General features: G+C 44.4%; 1 protein-coding gene across 1 annotated transcript in view; it reads right to left on the reverse strand.

Moving 5' to 3' along the window:
* Nucleotides 1-23821, reverse strand: part of HEPACAM (hepatic and glial cell adhesion molecule) — a 49075-nt gene that overhangs the window by 19040 nt on the left and 6214 nt on the right. The window contains exons 2-3 of the mRNA XM_044278300.1: nucleotides 12574-12915; nucleotides 10632-10913 (exon numbers count right to left, since the gene is read on the reverse strand). Coding sequence (XP_044134235.1) covers nucleotides 10632-10913; nucleotides 12574-12915 — 624 coding nt within the window. The remainder of the gene's footprint in view (nucleotides 1-10631; nucleotides 10914-12573; nucleotides 12916-23821) is intronic.

The raw sequence follows: 23821 nt of genomic DNA on the forward strand, positions 1-23821 counted from the left end.
GTCAGTGGAGGACGAACCCATTCAAGTCAATGGGTCTGTCAAAAAAAAACGCATGCACAACTGGTATGTCATCCGTGTCCATTTTTGTTCTACAAGACCTTGGTGCAATAAAATTACACTTTTCATTAACCTTCCTTTTTTTTCCCCTGCCAGACAAAAAAAAAAGGAAGACACAAGGAAACACAACTGAAGCAAAATCGGACACGGACCACTGAAGCCAAATCACTGACAGTGAAAAAACACTGTTGTGTGCATGAGGCCTTATTGATGATTATTCAAGGTATACAGTTGTTTATTTGCTTCACATAAAAAATGACGTTTGAGAAACTTGAAGAATCTCTCTCAGAAGTAAGTCACAAGTTTGGGAAAATGCCAAAGATTCTACGTTCAGACAATGGAACTGAATACACAAGTGAGAAGACACAAACCATCTTAAAGAGAAATGGAATCGTATTCCAGACTACGGTACCATACGGAAGAAGTATGCTGCAGATCTACCAACATATTGGGCTGAAGCAACCATGACAGCTTGCTATATTCAAAATAGACTACCACGTAAAACTACTGAGAAAACACCACATGAACAATGGAACAGCAAGAAGCTCAACCTACACCACATAAGAATATTTGGAACTAAGGCACTTGTATATGTTCCCAAAGAAAAATATACCAAATGGAAATCCCATGCCAAGGATGGTATCCTGGTAGGCTGCAGTGCATCTTAAAAGGGCTACAGAATCCTTCACCCAGAGCCAACAATAAGTAGAGATATAGGCCCTGATTCAGCATACCTTCACACCAGAATTCTGATGTCAAAAAGTCGCAAAATAGGGCTTTTGTGACTTTTTTGCAACCACTTATGTAAAATGTAAGCATTAGCGCCAAGATTTGCAACTTTTTACACTCACTTGCGCAAAATGTTGCAACTTTTTGCATTTTTACACCACTCACTCCAGGTTTGTAATATGGGTGGAAAAGTGGGTCTGGTTAGCTATGTTAATGAGTTTCACACCAGATTTATCATTGCGACTTTTTTTTAACCACCTCCGGACCGCCTAACGCACATGTGCGTTCCGGAGGTGGCAGCGCTGCGCACAGTCACGCATATACGCGTCATCTCGCGAGACGCGAGATGACGCGAGTATGCGCCCGCGCGTGCGCAGTTCGCGCCGGCATTTCGTTCAGGACCATTTCGTCAGCAACCTGCCAGCCAATGATCGTGGCTGGCAGGTTGCTGATTTTTAAAAAAGCCAATCACAGAGCCATATAGCAGATCATATTAGTAAATATGATCTGTTATATGACTGCCTGCTCCTCTGCTGGTTCTTTTCGTCGGTTGGATCCAGCAGAGGAGCAGGCTTCACAGTGAGTACACCAAACACTACACTATAGCCCCTGATCACCCCCCTGAACCCCAATTAACCCTTTGATCACCCCTTTGATCACCCCTGTCAATCACAAGTGAAAAGAAAAAAGTGATCAGTGCAAACTGTCACTTTTTTTTTTCACTGTTATTGACCGTTAGGTTTTAGGTATAGTTTAGGTCCCTTGGTTAGGTAGTTAGCGATCAGTTAGCGCCCAGCCCACCGCACCGCAGTCCGTTATTCGCTGATTAGCGTATCGCTAATCAGCATTTGTACTTTTATAGTATCTGGAAGTGATCAAAACTGATCACGGTCAGATCTATAATAGTACTAGTGTCACTTTAGTTTGCCCTCCACCCAAAACGCAGTGTTTGCCCGATCAGGCCTGATCGGTCGCCCACACGTGCGTTCGCCCACACCCGCCCCACCGCAGTGACAAAAAAAAAAAATTTTTTTGATCACTGCACATTCACTTTACACGCACTGCGGCGATAAAAAAATCAGTTTTGATATTTTTTATCAACCGCAGCGGCCTCCGGTACTTCGCTAGCCTCCCCTTTGTAAGACAGGCTTGCTTTTTTTTTCTTGGGTAGTCTCAGGGAATACCCCTAAATTTAGTTGCCCACATGTCTAACAGGGGGTATTCCTCTGAAGAGGCCTACAGGCTTCTGACCCAGTCGGATGAGGAGTGGGAACCCTCATCTGATGAATCCAGCGGGTCAGAATACGAACCTGTAGAAAGCAGTGGCTCTCTGACCCAAAGTTCGGACGAGGAGGCTGAGGTCCCTGATACCACCAGGCGTACCCGGCCCCGTGTCGCTAGACCGCAGGTTGCGCAGGATCCGCTTCAAGAGCAGCAGAGTGGGGCTGGTGCTGTCGGATTACGTGGTGAGGCATACACCAGCAGCCCAGCCCTCCCTGGACCTAGTACCAGCACTGCCGTACAACCTGGTGAAGAAGCGAGCACCAGAAGGGCAGTTGAAGCTGGTACGGTGGCACGTGCAGTAGTGACCCCGTCGCAGCCACCGCAAAGACGTGCCCGTAGAGCCCCTAGAATCCCAGAGGTGCTGGCAAACCCTGATTGGCAGTCCCCAACTTCAGCCGCACCTGTAGTTTTCCCTTTCACTGCCCAGTCTGGAGTTCGGGTTGAGACGGCTCAGATCGGTTCGGCCCTGGGATTTTTTGAGCTGTTCTTGACTGCGGAGCTTTTAGACATAGTTGTGGCCGAAACAAACAGGTATGCCACACAATTTATCACCGCTAACCCGGGAAGCTTTTATGCCCAGCCTTTCCGGTGGAAACCAGTCCAAGTTTCCGAACTTAAAACTTTTCTGGGCCTCCTCCTCAACATGGGCCTGACAAAAAAGCATGAATTGCGGTCATATTGGTCCACGAACCCGATTCATCACATGCCCATGTTCTCTGCTGCCATGTCCAGGGCACGTTTTGAGGCCATCCTGCGGTTCCTGCACTTTAGTGACAACACCGCCTCCCGTCCCAGGGGCCACCCTGCTTTTGACCGGCTCCACAAAATTCGGCCCCTCATAGACCATTTCAACCAGAAATTTGCAGATATTTATACCCCAGAGCAAAACATCTGCATAGACGAGTCCCTGATACATTTTACCGGGCGCCTTGGCTTCAAACAATACATCCCAAGCAAGCGCGCCCGGTATGGGGTCAAATTGTATAAGCTCTGTGAAAGGGCCACAGGCTATACCCACAAATTTCGGGTCTATGAGGGAAAAGATCAGACCCTGGAGCCGGTCGGTTGCCCTGACTACCTGGGGAGCAGTGGGAAGACAGTTTGGGACTTGGTGTCACCCTTATTCGGCAAGGGGTACCATCTTTATGTGGACAATTTTTACACAAGTGTGGCCCTCTTTAGGCATTTGTTTCTAGAACGGATTGGCGCCTGTGGTACCGCGCGAACTAGTCGCGCGGGCTTCCCCCAACGGCTCGTTACCACCCGTCTTGCAAGGGGGCAGAGGGCCGCACTGTGTAACGAAGAACTGCTCGCGGTGAAATGGAGAGACAAGCGTGACGTTTACATGCTCTCCTCCATTCACGCAGACACGACAATACAAATTGAGCGAGCAACCCGTGTCATTGAAAAGCCCCTCTCAGTCCACGACTATAACCTCCACATGGGAGGGGTCGACTTCAATGACCAGATGTTGTCTCCGTATTTAGTTTCCCGACGCACCAGACGCTGGTATAAGAAGGTGTCTGTATATTTAATTCAATTGGCTGTGTACAATAGTTTTGTTCTCTACAGTAAGGCTGGGAGAACTGGATCCTTCCTCAAATTTCAGGAAGAGATCATCGAGAACCTCCTGTATCCAGGAGGTTCCGTGGCCCCAACCACCAGTGTAGTTAGCCGTCTACACGAGCGACATTTCCCCAATGTCGTTCCTGGTACCTCAACCCAACCGTCACCCCGAAAAACACCGCCTCCCGTCCCAGGGGCCACCCTGCTTTTGACCGGCTCCACAAAATTCGGCCCCTCATAGACCATTTCAACCAGAAATTTGCAGATATTTATACCCCAGAGCAAAACATCTGCATAGACGAGTCCCTGATACATTTTACCGGGCGCCTTGGCTTCAAACAATACATCCCAAGCAAGCGCGCCCGGTATGGGGTCAAATTGTATAAGCTCTGTGAAAGGGCCACAGGCTATACCCACAAATTTCGGGTCTATGAGGGAAAAGATCAGACCCTGGAGCCGGTCGGTTGCCCTGACTACCTGGGGAGCAGTGGGAAGACAGTTTGGGACTTGGTGTCACCCTTATTCGGCAAGGGGTACCATCTTTATGTGGACAATTTTTACACAAGTGTGGCCCTCTTTAGGCATTTGTTTCTAGAACGGATTGGCGCCTGTGGTACCGCGCGAACTAGTCGCGCGGGCTTCCCCCAACGGCTCGTTACCACCCGTCTTGCAAGGGGGCAGAGGGCCGCACTGTGTAACGAAGAACTGCTCGCGGTGAAATGGAGAGACAAGCGTGACGTTTACATGCTCTCCTCCATTCACGCAGACACGACAATACAAATTGAGCGAGCAACCCGTGTCATTGAAAAGCCCCTCTCAGTCCACGACTATAACCTCCACATGGGAGGGGTCGACTTCAATGACCAGATGTTGTCTCCGTATTTAGTTTCCCGACGCACCAGACGCTGGTATAAGAAGGTGTCTGTATATTTAATTCAATTGGCTCTGTACAATAGTTTTGTTCTCTACAGTAAGGCTGGGAGAACTGGATCCTTCCTCAAATTTCAGGAAGAGATCATCGAGAACCTCCTGTATCCAGGAGGTTCCGTGGCCCCAACCACCAGTGTAGTTAGCCGTCTACACGAGCGACATTTCCCCAATGTCGTTCCTGGTACCTCAACCCAACCGTCACCCCGAAAAAGATGTTGTGTCTGTAGCAGGAGTGGAATAAGGCGTGACACCCGCTATTTCTGTCCTGACTGTCCGGACCACCCTGCCCTATGCTTTGGAGAGTGTTTCCGGAAGTACCACTCACAGGTACACTATTAGCATAGGGATCATCTCACCAGGATAGGCACACAGGGCTATTAGGGCCCATTCACTCACTGCTGCTGCAAACGTCTCCTTTCACATGGGACAAAGTGCATAACGCACTTCGCCACATCTTTGGGCGATTTGCGCTTTGCACATTGTCCCATGGGGAAGGAGAGGTTTGTTCTATAAAAGGTAAAAAAAAAAAAACAAAAAAAAAAAAACAGGTAAGCAAACAGGTTAATGTTTAGTTCCAAAAGTTAAAGTTACATGTTCTGTTCCAAAGTTAATAAAATTATTGCGTTGTGGCCTGTTTTTTTTTTTTTTTTACCTTCCAGGTGGACCAACCGATCGACCAGCTGCAGCACCGATGTGCATTCTGACAGAAGCATTGCGCTGCTGTCAGATTACACGCAAGTCGGTGTATGCGGCGCTGCAAGACGGGATTTTCTCCTCTGCAGTGACAGATACGTTTGCCGAGGCATACGAGCTGAGGAGGAGGCGGCGTTCCTATGCTTTGGCAAGCACTTTGTATATATATATATATATATATATATATATAAATAAAAAAATCCCGGCAATGATTTATTCATCCACATCGATTGATGTGAATGGAGAAATCTGGTTTGCCAGGGCATACGAGCTAAGTGGGTATGGATGTAGGGCGGAGCTCCTATGTCCTGGCAGACGCCTTTCCCCTCCATTTTTTTTTTTTGGCAGAGATTTTTTCATCCACATTGATCGATGCGAATGAAGAAATCTGTGCCGTTCATTTTTTTCTTTCAGCCCAGAGGCTGAACGGAAAAAAAAAATCTCATTACCTGTATGCTCAATATAAGGAGAATAGCAGAAACTCCTAATGCTGGCCATACATGTAATGATTGCGGAGACCCTCAAATGCCAGGGCAGTACAAACACCCCACAACTGAACCCCTTTTGGAAAGAAGACACCCCAAGGTATTTGCTGAGGGGCATATTGAGTCCATGAAAGATTTAAATTTTTGTCCTAAGTTAGCGGAAAGTGAGACTTTGTGAGAAAAAAAAAAAATAATCAATTTCCGCTAACTTATGCAAAAAAATAAAAAATTCTATGAACTTGCCAGGCCCCTCATTGGATACCTTGGGGTGTCTTCTTTCCAAAGTGGGGTCACATGTGGGGTATTTATACTGCCCTGGCTTTTTAGGGGCCCTAAAGCGTGAGAAGAAGTCTGGGATCCAAATGTCTACAAATGCCCTCCTAAAAGAAATTTGGGCCCCTTTGCGCATCTAGGCTGCAAAAAAGTGTCACACATCTGGTATCGCCGTACTCAGGAGAAGTTGGGGAATGTGTTTCGGGGTGTCATTTTACATATACCCATGCTGGGTGAGAAAAATATCTTGGTCAAATGCCAACTTTGTATAAAAAAATGGGAAAAGTTGTCTTTTGCCAAGATATTTCTCTCACCCAGCATGGGTATATGTAAAATGACACCCCAAAACACATTCCCCAACTTCTCCTGAGTACGGCGATACCAGATGTGTGACACTTTTTTGATGCCAAGGTGGGCAAAGGGGCACATATTCCAAAGTGCACCTTTCAGATTTCACCGGTCATTTTTTACAGATTTTGATTGCAAAGTACTTCTCACACATATGGGCCCCTAAATTGCCAGGGCAGTGTAACTACGCCACAAGTGACCCCATTTTGGAAAGAAGACACCCCAAGGTATTCCGTGAGGGGCATGGCGAGTTCCTAGAATTTTTTATTTTTTGTCGCAAGTTAGTGGAATATGAGACTTTGTAAGGAAAAAAGAGAAGAAACAAAAAATCATCATTTTCCGCTAACTTGTGACAAAAAATAAAAAATTCTAGGAACTCGCAGTGCCCCTCACGGAATACCTTGGGGTGTCTTCTTTCCAAAATGGGGTCACTTGTGGCGTAGTTATACTGCCCTGGCAATTTAGGGGCCCAAATGTGTGAGAAGTACCTTGCAATCAAAATGTGTAAAAAATGGCCTGCAAAATCTGAAAGGTGCACTTTGGAATATGTGCCCCTTTGCCCACCTTGGCAGCAAAAAAGTGTGACACATCTGGTATCGCCGTACTCAGGAGAAGTTGGGGAATGTGTTTTGGGGTGTTATTTTACATATACCCATGCTGGATGAGAGAAATATCTTGGCAAAAGACAACTTTTCCCATTTTTTTATACAAAGTTGGCATTTGACCAAGATATTTTTCTCACCCAGCATGGGTATATGTAAAATGACACCCCAAAACACATTCCCCAACTTCTCCTGAGTATGGCGATACCAGATGTGTCACACTTTTTTGCTGCCAAGGTAGGCAAAGGGGCACATATTCCAAAGTGCACCTTTTGGATTTCACCGGTCATTTTTTACACATTTTGATTGCAAAGTTCTTCTCACACATTTGGGCCCCTAAATTGCCAGGGCAGTATAACTACCCCACAAGTGACCCCATTTTGGAAAGAAGACACCCCAAGGTATTCCGTGAGGGGCATGGCGAGTTCCTAGAATTTTTTATTTTTTGTCGCAAGTTAGTGGAATATGAGACTTTGTAAGAAAAAATTAAAAAAATAAAATCATCATCATTTTCCGCTAACTTGTGACAAAAAATAAAAAGTTCTATGAACTCACTATGCCCATCAGCGAATACCTTAGGGTGTCTACTTTCTGAAATGGGGTCATTTGTGGGGGTTTTCTACTGTTTGGGCATTGTAGAACCTCAGGAATCATGACAGGTGCTCAGAAAGTCAGAGCTGTTTCAAAAAGCGGAAATTCACATTTTTGTACCATAGTTTGTAAATGCTATAACTTTTACCCAAACCATTTTTTTTTGCCCAAACATTTTTTTTTTATCAAAGACATGTAGAACAATAAATATGGCGAAAAATTTATATATGGATGTCGTTTTTTTTGCAAAATTTTACAGCTGAAAGTGAAAAATGTCATTTTTTTGCAAAAAAATCGTTACATTTTGATTAATAACAAAAAAAGTAAAAATGCCAGCAGCAATGAAATACCACCAAATGAAAGCTCTATTAGTGAGAAGAAAAGGAGGTAAAATTCATTTGTATGGTAAGTTGCATGACCGAGCGATAAACGGTGAAAGTAGTGTAGTGCCGAAGTGTAAAAAGTGCTCTGGTCATGAAGGGGGTTTCACCTAGCGGGGCTGAAGTGGTTAAAGTCGCAAAAAAGTCTCAATCTCACTCCAGGAGGAGGGTGGAGTAGGAAAACTGGCACAGCTTTTCAAGACAAAAGTGTTAGGTTTAAGGACAAGTCAAGTTTATCAAAAAGCATGTGACATTTGATAAATGTGGCACAAAGTCCTCCAACACAGACTCCAGCAAAACTGACTTCAAATATTCTCCTCATGATAAATTGCCCCCTCAGTGATTGATGAGGTCATGTGTCATTCAAGTTTCATGATGTCACATCAATAGTTCATCCTAAACAAGAACAATCTGGTTAGAGTCTTTAACTGAAGAAACAACAGAAGTACCAGATCAACCTCAAGTCAGAAGATCAACTACATCAAACAAAGGCATCCCAACGGTTATCTTAGTCTACTTTCACACTCGCGTTTTGGCTTTCCGTTTGTGAGATCCATTCAGGGCTCCCACAAGCGCTCCAAAACGGATCAGTTTGCATTCTAATGCATTCTGAATGGAAAAGGATCCGCTCAGAAAGCATCAGTTCAGTCTCCATTCAGCTTTGGAGACGGACACCAAAACGCTGCTTGAGGCGTTTTGGTGTCTGTCTGATGAAACTGAGCCAAACTGATCCGTTCTGACACACAATGTAAGTCAATGGGGACGGATCTGTTTTCACTGACACAGTATGGCACAATAGAAAACGGATCCGTCCTCTATGAACTTTCAATGGTGTTCAAGACGGATCCGTCTTGGCTATGTTAAAGATAATACAAACGGATCCGTTCTGAACTGATGCAGACGGTTGTATTATCTGAATGGATCCGTCCCAGATCCGCACAAAACGCGAGTGTGAAAGTTGCCTTATGCATGGTCAAGATACTTTTGGAGTCAGAGCCACAGCAATGGGAAGAGATGCAACGATTACCCATACATGAAAGACAGAAATGAATTAAAGATGCTGATAAGGAAATGGAATCCATTCATCAACTTCAAACATGGAAACTCACAAAGTTACAGACAGTGGGGGCACTATTGTATGCAGCAAACATGACTCGCCCAGATATCACAGCAACAGTTGGAATTCTCTGCAGACAAGTAAGCAAACCACTACCCAAGTACAAGCTTGAAAAAATCAAGCCAACTATGGGACTAACAGGATAAGTAGTTGTTTAGTGGGGGTGTTGGAATAATGCTTATTACTCTGTGTAATTGCAACAACTACATTATGTGATTGTCTGTTTCCAGACACAGTGTTACCTTGTTAATAAAGTACTGCTAAAAAGAAAAGGCAGGAGGGGGCGGAGACTTGCTGCACATGTACAGAGAGAGAGCTGAGAGAGAAGAAAGCCAGAAGCAGATGTGCTGAGATTCTGATCTTACTGAAAGTGATATTCATATGTTGTGCTGTTATTTCTGAATAAAACCCTGCTGTTCCTTGTGCTACATCTGATCCGCTAATCCGCTGCCAACACTATGCAAATTACAAAAGTATTCAGATTCAGATGCTGGTTTGAAAACTGTAGACTATGTTTCATGGGACAACCCCTTTAATGCCTCCCAGTGATCTGGAGAACTAGAGGATTCTGGTTACGCGTGCAGGAGTCGGTCATGTGTGCATGGGGGCTTGGAAACTTAAGAGGGAACTCATGTTGGTTGCCTCTCAACAGGGAACAAGACCACCTCATTGATGGTCTGAGTGTTCTACTGTAAACCCCTGCTAAGGCTATGTACATACATTATGGTAGAGGGTGCACGCCTTAAACTTATCTATGAAACATGTTGATTGGGTAAGGGATGGTGGTGGTCCTACCCCCCGTGACCTCTCTGCTCCTGATCTATCCTTATAGGTATCAGTAAGGGTCCCTGGAGCTTGAACTCAGCCAGTTGGTAAGTTATGGTATATCATTACAGTGGGAAAATGTATGGTAAGTTATGGCATATCATTATAGGCTAAGCAGCTGCTATGGGGTCCGAACCCAGAAGGGGCCCACCCAGGAGGAGGACTAAAAGATTTTATTGTCAGGGCCCCCTCAGCAGTATTATACAATGACATTATATACAGTGACATGACACACAGTAGACACATGTAGAAAACGGACGGAGTCCCTGCCTGGCCTGGTCTGAGAGAGCTATCTTGACTAGCCATAGATGTGGGGGATGCACGGGAGGAGGGGGTTGCTGGGGGGGGAGATGTCCATTCAAAATTTGATGTGGGGCCTAGTGAGTTAAAGTTACACCACTGATCAGTATAATGGGAGAATGTAACACTGTATTTTTGCTCTGGTGTTTTGTATTCTGGGAAGAAGTGTCAGCTTTATACCTCTTTATACCAAGAGTTGTTCAGTCTTCTTGTGTCGGAACAACTAAATGCCCCCCCCCCTGAGATTATAGGACCAGCTAAGCCATTAGGGGGTATCTGTTGTTAAGCTTTCTAATTGTTTCCAATAACAACCAGCAGAATTGTGAATGCAGCTCTGGAGTACAGTATAATGTAGACTGTAAAATGGTGTTTAGAGGTGGACATATACTTTATATGTATATTTTAAGTACTTATGATTTATATGTGTTTGTTATAAATTAATGTTACTTACTGTAAACAGTTAGTTTTATAGGAGCGCTACGGCCACTGCTGACTGGATTCTCCACCAGGCAATTATAAATGTCATCATCAGATATTCCGACTCTGGTGATGGTCATCACTCGACGGTCAGGGGACAAGAGAATCCTGGAGTCATTAGTCAATGTCTTCCCAGCCTTCAGCCAGGTGTAAAGTGGTTTAGTCCCATTATCATGGACACAGCTCATGGTGAAGTTCTCTGTCAGCTCCAAGACAGTAGATGAAGGAGTGGACACCCGAGGCTTAGATACAGGAACTGGTCAGAGATGATAGAACAGATAACAGAATTACACGACCACAAGATTTATTATACGTAGACTGATAGAAATCCCAGCCATAAACAGCGGCACTGACTGCAGCTGGTACTGGTAAAGTGTAACTGCCATTTTATTTTTATTTGTATAATGTGTAGGGGCAGTGATACTGATCATTTTTGTAATAGTCTTTAATTACTGAAATTGCACATTTCTATTGCGCGGCCGAGAGCGGTCCGTGGTAACACGGCCTGGATTCCTGTTCAGAGCAGCAGTACAGTAATCTATACCAGTGTATTACTGTACTGCGGCGGCAGCAGGAAGCGCACGGCGTCATAGCAACCAATGACGCCGTGCGCTGCTGCTCTGAACAGGAATCCAGGCCGTGTTACCACGGACCGCTCTCGGCCGCGTGCATTCGGCCTTAGAAAAATAGCACTAAAGTGGCCCATTTTGAGCCTTAGCAACGCTCCTCTGTCTTCTGTTTACATAACTATGGAGACTTGCTAACACTGACCGTGTTATGTAAACAGAAGACAGGGTAGCGTTGCTAAGGCTCAAAATGGGCCACTTTAGTACTATTTTTCTAATAGAAATGTATGATTTCAGTAATTAAAGTATATTACAAAAAAAGTTAGTATCACTGCCCCTACACATTACAAAAATAAAAATAGAATGACAGCTACACTTTAAGGCAGGTAATGACTGTGGCTGAAAGTGTTATGTAAGCAGTATGGCTAGTAATGTTATTGAGGCACTGACTGGCTGGTAATGTTATTGAGGCACTGACTGGCTGGTAATGTTATTGAGGCACTGACTGGTAGGTAATGTTATTGAGGCACTGACTGGTAATGTTATTGAGGCACTGACTCGCTGGTAATGGTATTGAGGCACTGACTCGCTGATAATGGTATTGAGGCACTGACTCGCTGATAATGGTATTGAGGCACTGACTCGCTGGTAATGTTATTGAGGCACTGACTGGCTGGTAATGTTATTGAGGCACTGACTCGCTGATAATGGTATTGAGGCACTGACTCGTTGATAATGGTATTGAGGCACTGACTCACTGATAATGGTATTGAGGCACTGACTCGTTGATAATGGTATTGAGGCACTGACTCGCTGATAATGGTATTGAGGCACTGACTCGCTGATAATGGTATTGAGGCACTGACTCGCTGGTAATGTTATTGAGGCACTGACTCGCTGGTAATGTTATTGAGGCACTGACTCGCTGGTAATGGTATTGAGGCACTGACTCGCTGATAATAGTATTGAGGCACTGACTCGCTGATAATGGTATTGAGGCACTGACTGGCTGGTAATTTTATGAGAGCACTGACTGTGCCTGGCAATGTTACGTAGACATGGTAGCTGGTAGCGCTATGGGGGCACTGACTGTGGCCGGTAATGATATGGGGGCACTGACTATGGCCAGTTAGGATGTGGGGGCACTGAGTGTGGCTAGTAATGTTATGGAGGCAGTGACTGTGTGACACTGTTAGGGAGGAACACTGTAGCTGGTGATTCCTGGCAGTTACTGAGGCTATCTGTAGTCAGCTCTGTTCATCCCTAAAAATTGCAATTTTCTGTGGCTCTTTGGGCAACGCATACATACATTTCCCTCTTTGTTGGGCTGAGTCTAGTGATTAAACCTACCGTCCACAGTGAGATTGATGGATTTTTCTCCGGTGAACGTGTCATCCGTTATAGAGACCTCCACCTCATACATCCCCTCATCAGACAGAAGCAGGTTACTGATCAGGAGTGAGCCATTTTCATAGATCTGTATCCGATCCTTGTAATCCGGGCGCAAATTCCCAATAATATCGGTGCCAACAGACTGCACTACAGTGATGGGTTTCTCTCTCCTCACTTGCCACTTGACCACTGGTTTGTCACTGCTGGAGCTGCTGTACTGAACCGACAGCAGGGCTGATTTCCCATAGGTTCCATGGATGTGCTGGATGTGACTGGTGATGTTCACAACCTCAACTACATCTGCAGAAAACAGAAAAAATAAATTAAATGTTACAGTTTCATCATAAAATAATATTGTGCTGCTAAGAGCGTGCATGTTATCATGTGTGATACTGTCTAATCGTTGCTGTATCCAAGTCTATCATGTGTGACACTATCTAATCATTGCTGTATCTAAGCCTACCATGTGTCATACTGTCTGCTGAGTGCTGTATCTATGCCTGTTATGTGTGATACTGTCTAATCGTTGCTGTATCCAAGTCTATCATGTGTGACACTATCTAATCATTGCTGTATCTAAGCCTACCATGTGTCATACTATCTGCTGAGTGCTGTATCTATGCCTGTTATGTGTGATACTGTCTAATCGTTGCTGTATCCAAGTCTATCATGTGTGACACTATCTAATCATTGCTGTATCTAAGCCTACCATGTGTCATACTGTCTGCTGAGTGCTCTATCTATGCCTGTTGTGTGATACTGTCTGCTGAGTGCTGTATCTAAGCTTACCATGTGTAATACTGAAATCATTGCTGCATCTAAGCCTATCATGTGTGATACTATCAGCTGCATGCTCTTTACCATCTTTACCTCTCACGCATGACACTGTCTGATGATGGCTGTATCTAAGCCTGTCATGTGTCATACTGTCTGCTGTATCTAAGCCTATCATATGTGATACTGTCTAATGATTGATGTATCTAATCCTATCGTGTGTCTGCTGAGTGTTGGATCTAGGCCGATCATGTGTGTTTCCCGGAGTTAGGGAAGCAATGTAGCTTGTTCTGCTATGCTGATTACATTTACTACAATCAGAGTTATGGAAACAGCGGAGGGCCGGCTCACTGTGCTGTTTCCATACGCCTGGCAACCTGGGGCCAGCACTATGTCGTAGTGAAAACAGCACGATGGTACGACCCCATTAAATGTTAGGCCGTATTCACATCAATGTTTAGCTTTTTGTTCTTCTGATCCGTCAGAAGAACAGGAAATGTTTTTTTTTTTTTTTAAACGGATCGGTTATTTTGAGCATCCGTTATGATCAGTTTGCAGAAGTTTATGTCACTTCCGTCAGAGATCAGTCATTTTTGACAAGAGAAATAAATCCTGCAAAAAATACTTTTTCTCCTGTCAAAAATAATTGATCTCTGACAGAAGTGACAGAAACTGATCATAACTGATGCTCAATATAGCGGATCAGTTTTTTTTATTCTTCTGATGCATCAGTAAAACGGAAAGCTAAGAGGTGATGTGAACACGACCTTAGGCCTCATGCACACGACCGTTGTTTTAGTCCGCATCCGAGCCGCAGTTTTTGCGGCTCGGATGCGGACCCATTCACTTCAATGGGGCCGCAAAAGATGCAGACAGCACTCAGTGTGCTGTCCGTATCCATTGCTCCGTTCCGTAGCCCCGCAAAAAAAAAAATAACATGTCCTATTCTTGTCTGTTTTGCTGACAAGAACAGGCATTTCTACAATGGGCCTTCTGTTCCGCAAATTGCGGAAGGCACACGGACGGCTTCCGTTTTTTATGGATCCGCGGTTTGCGGACCGCAAAAAACAGAACGGTCGTGTGTATGAGGCCTTACTGATACAACCAAACTCAAAAATACAATATGACAAAGATGGCACTGGTGGTTCTCCCTTGTGGCACACCAATTATAATCCTTCACGATATGTTTTAAAATGTCGATATGATAAATAAAAAAAATCCCAAATTTACTGAAAATTAGCTATTTTCTAAATTAGAATTTCTCAGCTTTTAAGAGGCATAGTGATACCTCAAAAATAGTTATTAATTAACATTCCCCATATGTCTACTTTATGTAGGAATCATTTTATTTTTTTAGGATGTTAGAAGACTTAAAGGAGTTGTCCGGGGTCAGGGAGGCTGCCTGGGTGAAAATGGGGGTATGTCCAGGTTCAGCAGAGGCTTCCACCCAGCAGTGTGTTTGGTGACGTCACCAGCTCTGATGGGCCGGCTTTAGCTCTGCCCTAGCCGTGACCGGAATTCCAGAAAATGCCTTTGCCCTGCGCGATTCAGTGCAGGGCAAAGGAGAGCATTTCATGCTCCGATGCTAACATCAGGGGGGTTGCCTAGGTGAAATTATGGGTATGTCCGGTTCAGCTCTGAACCTGGACAACCCCTTTAAGGATGTATAAAGGGTAGAAGGGGGTGAGGGAAGACCAGGAAGGAAAGAGGGGGGGAGTGAGGCAGTCTAATCTCAGTTCGTCCTGATTCAAAGGGCCCTTCTATCTTGTTCATATTGCTACATTCAAGTTTCAATTCAGGCCTAGTAATCTTCTATAGTTCAGGGTGAATAATTAGAATTATTGAGCCATGGGCTCCAAGTGAGCAACCTAGATTTCAACGGTAGAATAGAGGCAGGTATTAGGTTTTCATACCTACAGGATTTGTTAATCTCTAGAATAACCTCTGCTATATCAGGTGGAGCTGTTTGCTTCCAGTACCGTGTGATAACTAATTTAGCACTAAGTAGTATGTGTCCAACAAGGTTCCTGCATTCAGGGGGTATACCATGTATGCCTAAAAATAAAAGAGCCAGTTCAGGCCGGGGGTTAACAACCTGAGAAGTTATCTCCGTGATCAGGCCAAAAACACTGCGCCAGTACAGGGTAAGTATGGGGCACGTCCATAAGATATGGAGTAATGAGCCTCTAGCTCCACACCCCCTCCAACATTGGGGGGAGGATGAAGGGTAAATCTTGTGTAGTCTCTGTGGAGTGAAGTACCAGTGCAAGAGGGTCTTCAGCCCTGCTTCATAGTGGGAAACACATTTGAAATTGGAGGTAAGGAATCTAATGGCTTGAGACCAATGTTCATCAGGAAAGGTTTCCCCCAATTCTGCTTCCCATTTTGTGATGGGTAAAGTTTTGGTAAAAGTAGCTTTTTCCCCCAGAACATCATACACATAGCGCGTAGTGTGCTTTTTAAAAAGAGACGGGGAGCGGAACAGTCTCCATATATCAGAGTTTATGGAGGGTGGATTCTGCGTGATCTTGGCAATGAAATGTCTAATTCTAAGGAAGTTATAAAATTCTGTATGCGGCAACGCGAACAGGCTATGAATGGATTCAAAGGGGAGAAGAGAGCCATTCGACATGATCTGAGAGACAGAAGTGATACCCCTCTCTCGCCAGACTGTCAAGTTAATGTCAGGGATAGTCAGTTCTATTGTTCCTAAAGTGGCTTGCGGGAGGAGAGTGGCCACACTATCCCTCTGTGATTTATGTATGGAAGACCATAGGCTGCTAGCTAGTCTCATTGTCAGTAGACCCTCACCTGACCTAGCTGGGCTCCACAACAGATGAATCAGGTAGTCTCTCAATGAGGCTCGTTTGATGGTGTGTTGTTCAATCTGGATCCAGGCTTTACTGATATCAGGGGACCACCATTCACGGGCAAAGGAGAGTGCCACCGCCTGAAAATAATCTCTGATATCTGGGAGGCCTAGTCCGCCCACTTGCTTCTTTTTGGATAATAGCGTCCGTGCTACTCTCGGCTTGGTTGGACCCCAAATGTACCTACCCAAGGTCATCTGTGCTTTTTTAAAGAATGTCATAGGGATTGGGATTGGGAGGGCACAAAATATGTAAATGAATTTGGGGAGTGTCATCATTTGAAACGATGCCACTCTTCCTACCCAGGATAAAGCCTTCATAGAAAAACCGCCAAGATCTTTTATCATGGTATCAAGAAGGGGGGGGGGTAGTTTCTATTGTAGAGCAAGGAACACGGAGAGGTTATCTTAACCCCTAGGTATGGGATTTCCGAAGTTTGCCAGTCTAAGTCTTGGGAGGATTTCAGGGAGGCAACCTCATCCGGCGGGATGTTGATAGGTAGAGCTTGAGATTTGGCGCCATTGATTTTATAATAGGAAAGAGACCCATAATGTGAGATAATGTCTATAGCAGCGTCTAACGAGTTACTGGGGTTGGTCAATGTAAGGATAATATCATCCGCATAAAGTGTGATCTTATGGGATCTGCCACCTATATCTATTCCGGCTATTGAAGGTGAGTTTCTTATGGATTGTGCCAGGGGTTCCAACGCCAGGATAAACAATAAGGGAGACAGGGGGCATCCCTGTCTTGTTCCGTTAGTAATTTCAAACGGTTCTGACACCACCCCATTAACCCAGACTTTCGCCGCTGGAGAGGAATATAAGCTGTAGATAGACTGCAAAATCTGTCCTGAAAAACCCATCTGGCGAAGAGTAGAAAATGCGTAGTCCCAATGCAGGCGGTCGAATGCCTTTTCCGCATCCAATGTAACCGCAAGCATTGGGAGGCCATGCACCTCAGCATAATTGAATAAATAACAATCCGTCGAGTGTTATCAGACGCCAGTCGGCCACTCACAAACCCAGTCTGGTCAGGGTGGACCAGAGAGGGGAGGAGTGGAGCTAATCTATTAGCAATAATTTTGGCGAAAATTTTCACGTCAGAATTAAGCAGCGATATGGGGCGGAAGTTCTGAGGAACGTCTGGGGTTTTCCCCGGTTTCGGGATAGTAACTACTAGTGCTTCCAACATGTCTGGGGGGAAGGGGTGGCCGTCTTGCACTAACTCAAATATTTCAAGCAAGTAGGGAGCAAGAGTGCTCTGGAAGTGGCGAAAATATTCGTTAGAGAGTCCATCAGGACCTGGGGACTTACCCATCTTTAGGGATTTGATGACCTTTTCAATTTCAGCTAACGAGAATTGTGTATTGAGGGACTGTAATTGTGTCGGAGAGAGAGTCGGGAGAGATGCGTGAGAGAGAAAATTCTCCACTAGCGTAGAGTAATCGCCGGGAAGAGGAGTAGACTCCTTTAAATTATAAAGCGACTGGTAGTATAATTTAAATTGGTTAGCAATGTCTCGGGGGTCCGTCAATTTTGCTTTGGTTTCGGGGTGTAGCAAATGTGGAATCTTAGATTTTGATTGTTGAGATTTTAGTTGTTGTGCTAGAAGTCTGCCAGCTTTATTGCTTTGGTGATAGTATCTAGAGCGAAGTCTTAGAAGAGATTTATGATAGTTTTTAAGAAGTAGGCTGCTAAGCTTGTTACGTGCCTCTCTAAGCTCATTGGAGCACAGATATGTTGGGGCCAGTTTATTAGTAGCTTCCAGTTTGGCGATACATTCTAAGGTTTGTGCGATGTCTCGTTCTCTGCGCTTCCTCACAACAGAGTTCAGTTTAATTAGAGAGCCTCGTATATACGCTTTATGGGCTTGCCATAAGATAAATTTATTAGAAACTGAACCTTTGTTAAATTGGAAGAATTCATCCAGCTGTGCAGAAAGCTCAGAGACGTGGGTTGGGTTATTAAAGAGAAATGTATTATTCCTCCAAATAGGGGGTCTGGTGGATTGAAATTGCTCTTCTAGGGTGATAGTAATCGGGGCATGGTCGGACAACCCCTTTAAGGATGTATTAGACACCCTGATCAGGCAGACAATTGTCGGGAGGGAAGCTTCCCTTCTCGCAATCGCCTGCTCCTTAGGAGGAGGAGACCTCTGCTGTTACATGTGATCTCCCCCACAGCATAGGGAGGAGCGATCTCTATGCCATCGCTCGACTCCATGCTGTCTAGTGGTTTACCAGCGGCAGATCGTAATTAAACAGCAAGATCTGCCGCAGGCAAACAATGATTTTTAAGCATACGAACGCTCATTAGTGATCATCGGGCAGAAAATCTGCCCATGGAATACGCCCTTTAGAACTTTAGCAATTGTTCAAATTTTCAAGAAAATATCTAAAACTAACTTTAAGGACAAGTTCAGTTTTGAAGTGACTTTGAAGGGCTTCATAATAGGAATCACCCATAAATGACCAATTTTAGAACTTACACCTGTCATTATTCAAAACTGATTTTAGAAACGTTGTTAACTCTTTAAGTGTGCACAGGAATTAAAGCAACATTTCATTTTTTGTGCAGATTTTTCATTGTAATCCATTTTTTTCTGTAACACAGCAAGGGTTAACAGCAAAAGAAACTTTAATGTGTATTACCCTAATTCATCAGTTTACAGAAACACCCTATATTTGGTCCTAAACTGCTATATGGGCACACAGTAATGCTTGAAAGAGAAGGAGCGCCATGTGTCTTTTGGATAGCAGATTTGCTAGAAAGGTTTTTGGCCGCCATGTTGCATTTGAGGAGACCCTGAGGTACTCCTACAGTGAAAGTCCAAAAAAGTTACCCCATTTGGGAAACTACATTCCTGAAGGAACTTTCAAGGGATGTTAGCTCTTTGACCCCACAAGCATTTCACAGAATGTAGAGACACTTGGCTATGGAAGCAAAAAATTTAACCCAGCCCATATATGGTTGTAAACTACTGTATGGGCACACCGCAGGGCTCGGAAGGGAAGGAGTGGCATTGCCGTCTGATGGGTAGATTTTGTTGGAATGGTTTTTGGGTTCCATGTTGCATTTGAAGACAACCTGACATACCTCTACAGTGTAAACCCCAAAAAGTGACCCCATCTTGGAAACTACACCCCTGAAGAAATTTATCGAGGGGTGTAGTGAGTGTTTTCGAAGAATTTAGATACATATGGATGTGAAAATTAAACATTACATTTTTTTCCAATAAACTGTTGCTTTAGCCCCAGATTTTTCATTTTCACAAGGATTAGAACTTAGGAGAAAAAGTACCCCACAATTGGTTACCCATTTGATGCAGAATACGGCAACACACCATAGGTGGTCATGTCACATTTGCAGAGCCCCTGAGGTACCAGTACCCAAGATTGGAACATAAAATTAAAAATTACAAGAAGCCTCGACTTCAATATCATCATAAGAAGAGTTGGCTCGGGTTTGCAAAAAAGAACGCACAGTGGACAATAGAAGATTGGAAATTGGTGATTTGGAGCGATGAGATGAAAGTCAATAGACTCGGCTCTGATGAGTGCAAATGGGTCTGGAAGAAACAAGGGAAAAGGGGGCTAACGGATCGAGAAATTGAAGGAACTGTCAAGTTCAGTGGAGGAAGCCTGATGATATGGGGTTTTTTCACAGCTAAAGGTATTGGATACTTGACCAGGATTGATGGTGGTCTCAATGCTGAGCTGTATGTGAGTATCCTACAAGACAAGTTACTTCCTACACTCAAGTACTATGGGTATGAAATGGACGATATAGTGTTCCAGCAGGACAAAGACCTGAAGCATACATTGAGATTGGTGAAGAAATGGGTCAATGACAATGAAGTAGAGGTGCTGGATTAGCCCCCACAGTCCCCAGACCTCAAACCAATCAAACACTTGTGGGTAGAGTTAAAGAAAAAGCTGTATTCGTACTCAAGTGAGTCGACCAGTATGCACCAACATTGGGAATGTGTAGAAGAGACCTGGGGACAGATTTCAGTCGACATGCTTGAATCTGATGGAGAGCATGCCCAGAAGGATTAAGGCAGTCTTGAAAGCCAAAAGGTGGATTTACAAAATACCCCAAAAAATTAAATTTTGATTTTTAAGAGCAAAACAGCAACAATGCAGTTAAATGACAGGAATCTGCATAACTAATCATATTCTAAATAATTGCAAGTCCAATTTATGTGTGAGATAGCCAAGATGATTGTCTATAAAATAAAGATAGTCACACATTCGAAGGTGTAGTGGATGGTGAGATATGGAGCCTGGAAGTAAAAAGTTCAAAACATTGTTACCATTTTGCTCGTCAGTGTAAATCTAGCAGAGAAATGAATGGGGAGATCTCTGGACCCATGTGAGGTACACGGCTGGTTCTAGCTTGTTATGTACTGTATGATGTCTGATTTTCATTTTTTACATTAGTTGTAGGATAACCCATTTAAGATATTTATTGAGGGGTGGAGTGAACTTGACTCCACGGGTGCTTAATTTTTTTTTTATTGCACATTAGATTCTGCAAAGTGAAAATTTACATTTTTCCCCAGATATGGCATTTCAGTGCCCAAAATGTTGTGCCCAGCAGGTGCCAGTGTGAAAAGTCAGCCCGGGTGAAATAATATATGAAAACCCAGAGAAGTGACATACTGTATTGAAAGTGTCAGTATTACACTGACAGTTGCCTATGAGAACCAGTCTGGGTGCTTGGCCTCATAGGTATCCGTACATGGCAGTCCTGGAGGGTTTTGTAAGGCTTCTGGGTGCTGGCAACCATCGGCACTCTGTGATTGCATGACGGGGAGTCAATGGGTTGATAATCACAGTGGCTTTCCTCACTCTGTTGCTCCCTAGGGCCAGTGCAGCAAAAAGCAGGGAGTCCCCTTTCTTTCCCTGGATGCTGGGTTTCTCTTGATGTTAAGTGTTTGTATGGTTGCAAGGCAGGTCATCAGTAACTAGGCCAGATGTAGCACAATAAACCTATCTTTACTGAAGTGGGAAATAGGAGTTGTAGTCCATCCAACAATAGCAAAACATAAACACAGTTCAAACTGTGCACTGTGCAATTCTTCCCATGACGATGTATGGATATAGGCAAGGATTGGAGTTATGGCCTCTTCCCTGTCTATCTGTCTCTAGTCTCTTCTTGCAGAATCTATAGCAGGCAATCGTATTCTTTCAATGGTGGATGTAATGTCCACTGAAGGATACAGGGTTTTAGAGATACGACTGGCCAGGTTGTGTCCAGCTGTGTAGGGTGTCTTAACAGTGTCCCTCACTGCAGTAAAGTCTTAACAGCTTTTGATAGCTGGTTACTATATTGCCAGATTCTACAGTTCACTGCCGGATCCCCTTTCACTATAATGGGGTCAGGCGCTGATCAGGCCACTTCCAAGCATAAATGGTTTCAGATGGACAAAAAACTTTACGTTTTTATGTGGATTTCATCCTTTTCAATGGAATGGTGAGATCTGCGGCAAAATTGCATCAAATCCGCACCAAAAATCATAAAAAAACGCGTAAAAAATGTGTCAAAACCATGATAAATAGTGAAGATTTATGTGCGGTTTTGGTGCAGATTTTTTGCAGATTCTCTGTGCACAAATCTGCACTGTGTGCAGGGCACCATAAGGGTACTGCCACACATCATGGCTGTGCTGCGTTATTGGTGCAGCAAAAGAAAAAACACACCAAAAAACGCATGCGGTTTTTACAACATACCTGTGTTTAGGGCTTATTCACACGACCGCACTGTGTTTTGCAAAACACGTATGCCGCCCATGTGCGTTCTGCAATTTGCGGAATGCCTATTCTTCCACGCAAAACAGACAAGAATAGGTTAAGCTCTATCTTCTTTGCGGGGCAGCGGAACGGAGCAACGGATGTGGACAGCACACATTGAAATGAATAGGTCCGCACCCATTACGCAAAAGGAGAAGGCCGTAATGCTCACAGAAGCGCCGGTGCCATATCAAACAGCTGATGATCTAAGGATAGGTATCAGTATCAACATCCTGGAAAACCCCTCTAAGTTTGCTGTGTTTTCCTTTTGCTAGAAGAAAACGCACCGTAAACGCGGTATGTTGTTGCAAAAACTGCATGCATTTTTTGTGTGTGTTTTTTTGCTGCACCAATAATGCAGCTCAGCCACGAGGTGTGGCAGCCCCCTAAGACTGGCGTAGTACATGTACATCTTAATAAATTGATAGATTTTTTATTCCAAAAAGTTGCACAGCTCAATTTGCAGGATGACAGGCCGAACTGGATGGACAAATGTATTTTTTCGGCCTTATGTACTTATGTACTATGTTACATAAGCTAAGGGGAGGGGCCTAAAGTACGGGGAGGAGCCTGGCAAGCCGCTGAGATAAAGCAAGACCCTCACCCTGCAGTTACAATTTATGTTCTCCTAGTTGTCACCGGTGCTAGGTTCCCTCAATTCAGGAAGTTTGTTTGGCAGCAAATCTGGACAGCCTCCAATAAAGACAGCACTGGGAAACAATACAGAGAACAGGCCATATATCAAGTGGCTGGAAGATTTGGTGAACGAGACAGTTGGACCAGCGCCAGTACCTCCCCCCCCCCCACCTGCTGCTCCGAGGCTGAATCCAGCTTATTGTGTAAGATAAAAATCGGCTAAATCCTGTGGACGTCTGTCCTTGCATCAGAGGCTCTGCTCAATACTGGGCACTGCCCCGAGCATGAGGCATGGCGGCCCAGGAGCTCAGGGACAGTGGGGGTAGCTGGGGCAGTCAGCCAGAACAACAGTCACCTCTGCAGGAACACTTCTTGTTTTCTAAAGTAAAAAATACACACAAAAAAACACCCATATATAAATCCTGTACAGAGCATAAACATGCAGTTACCTGGCACAATAGGGTCCTTCACAGTACTGCTATAACAGCCACAGTGCCCCCATAATAGTAATAGTCACAGTGTCCCCAAAATAGTTATAGTCACAGTACTGCCAAGACAGTGACAGCCACAGTGCCCACAGTAATAGTCACAGTGCCCCATAATAGAAAGTCACAGTGCCCCTATAATAGTTATAGTCACAGTACTGCCATAACAGTGACAGCCACAGTGCCCACAGTAATAGCCACAGTGCCCCCATAATAGTAATAGTCACAGTGCCCCTATAATAGTTATAGTCACAGTGCCCCTACAATAGTAATAGTCACAGTGCCCCTATAATAGTTATAGTCACAGTACTGCCATAACAGTGACAGCCACAGTGCCCACAGTAATAGCCACAGTGCCCCCATAATAGTAATAGTCACAGTGTCCCCACAATAGTAATAGTCACAGTGTCCCCACAATAGTAATAGTCACAGTGTCCCCACAATAGTAATAGTCACAGTGCCCCCATAACATTTCTAACCACAGTACCTCATAACAATAATAGCCACATTGCTTCTTATAGCTGTGACAGCCACTGGGCCCCTAAATCAGCACCAGTCACTGGCCACTGTGCCTCTATATCAGTGTCATTTGTATATAGCCTGATTAGAATAACAATAGCTTTATTAATTATCCACTAAATGAA

This window comes from Bufo gargarizans, chromosome 2 (genome assembly GCF_014858855.1).
Source record: "Bufo gargarizans isolate SCDJY-AF-19 chromosome 2, ASM1485885v1, whole genome shotgun sequence".
Classification (NCBI taxonomy): Eukaryota; Metazoa; Chordata; class Amphibia; order Anura; family Bufonidae; genus Bufo; species Bufo gargarizans.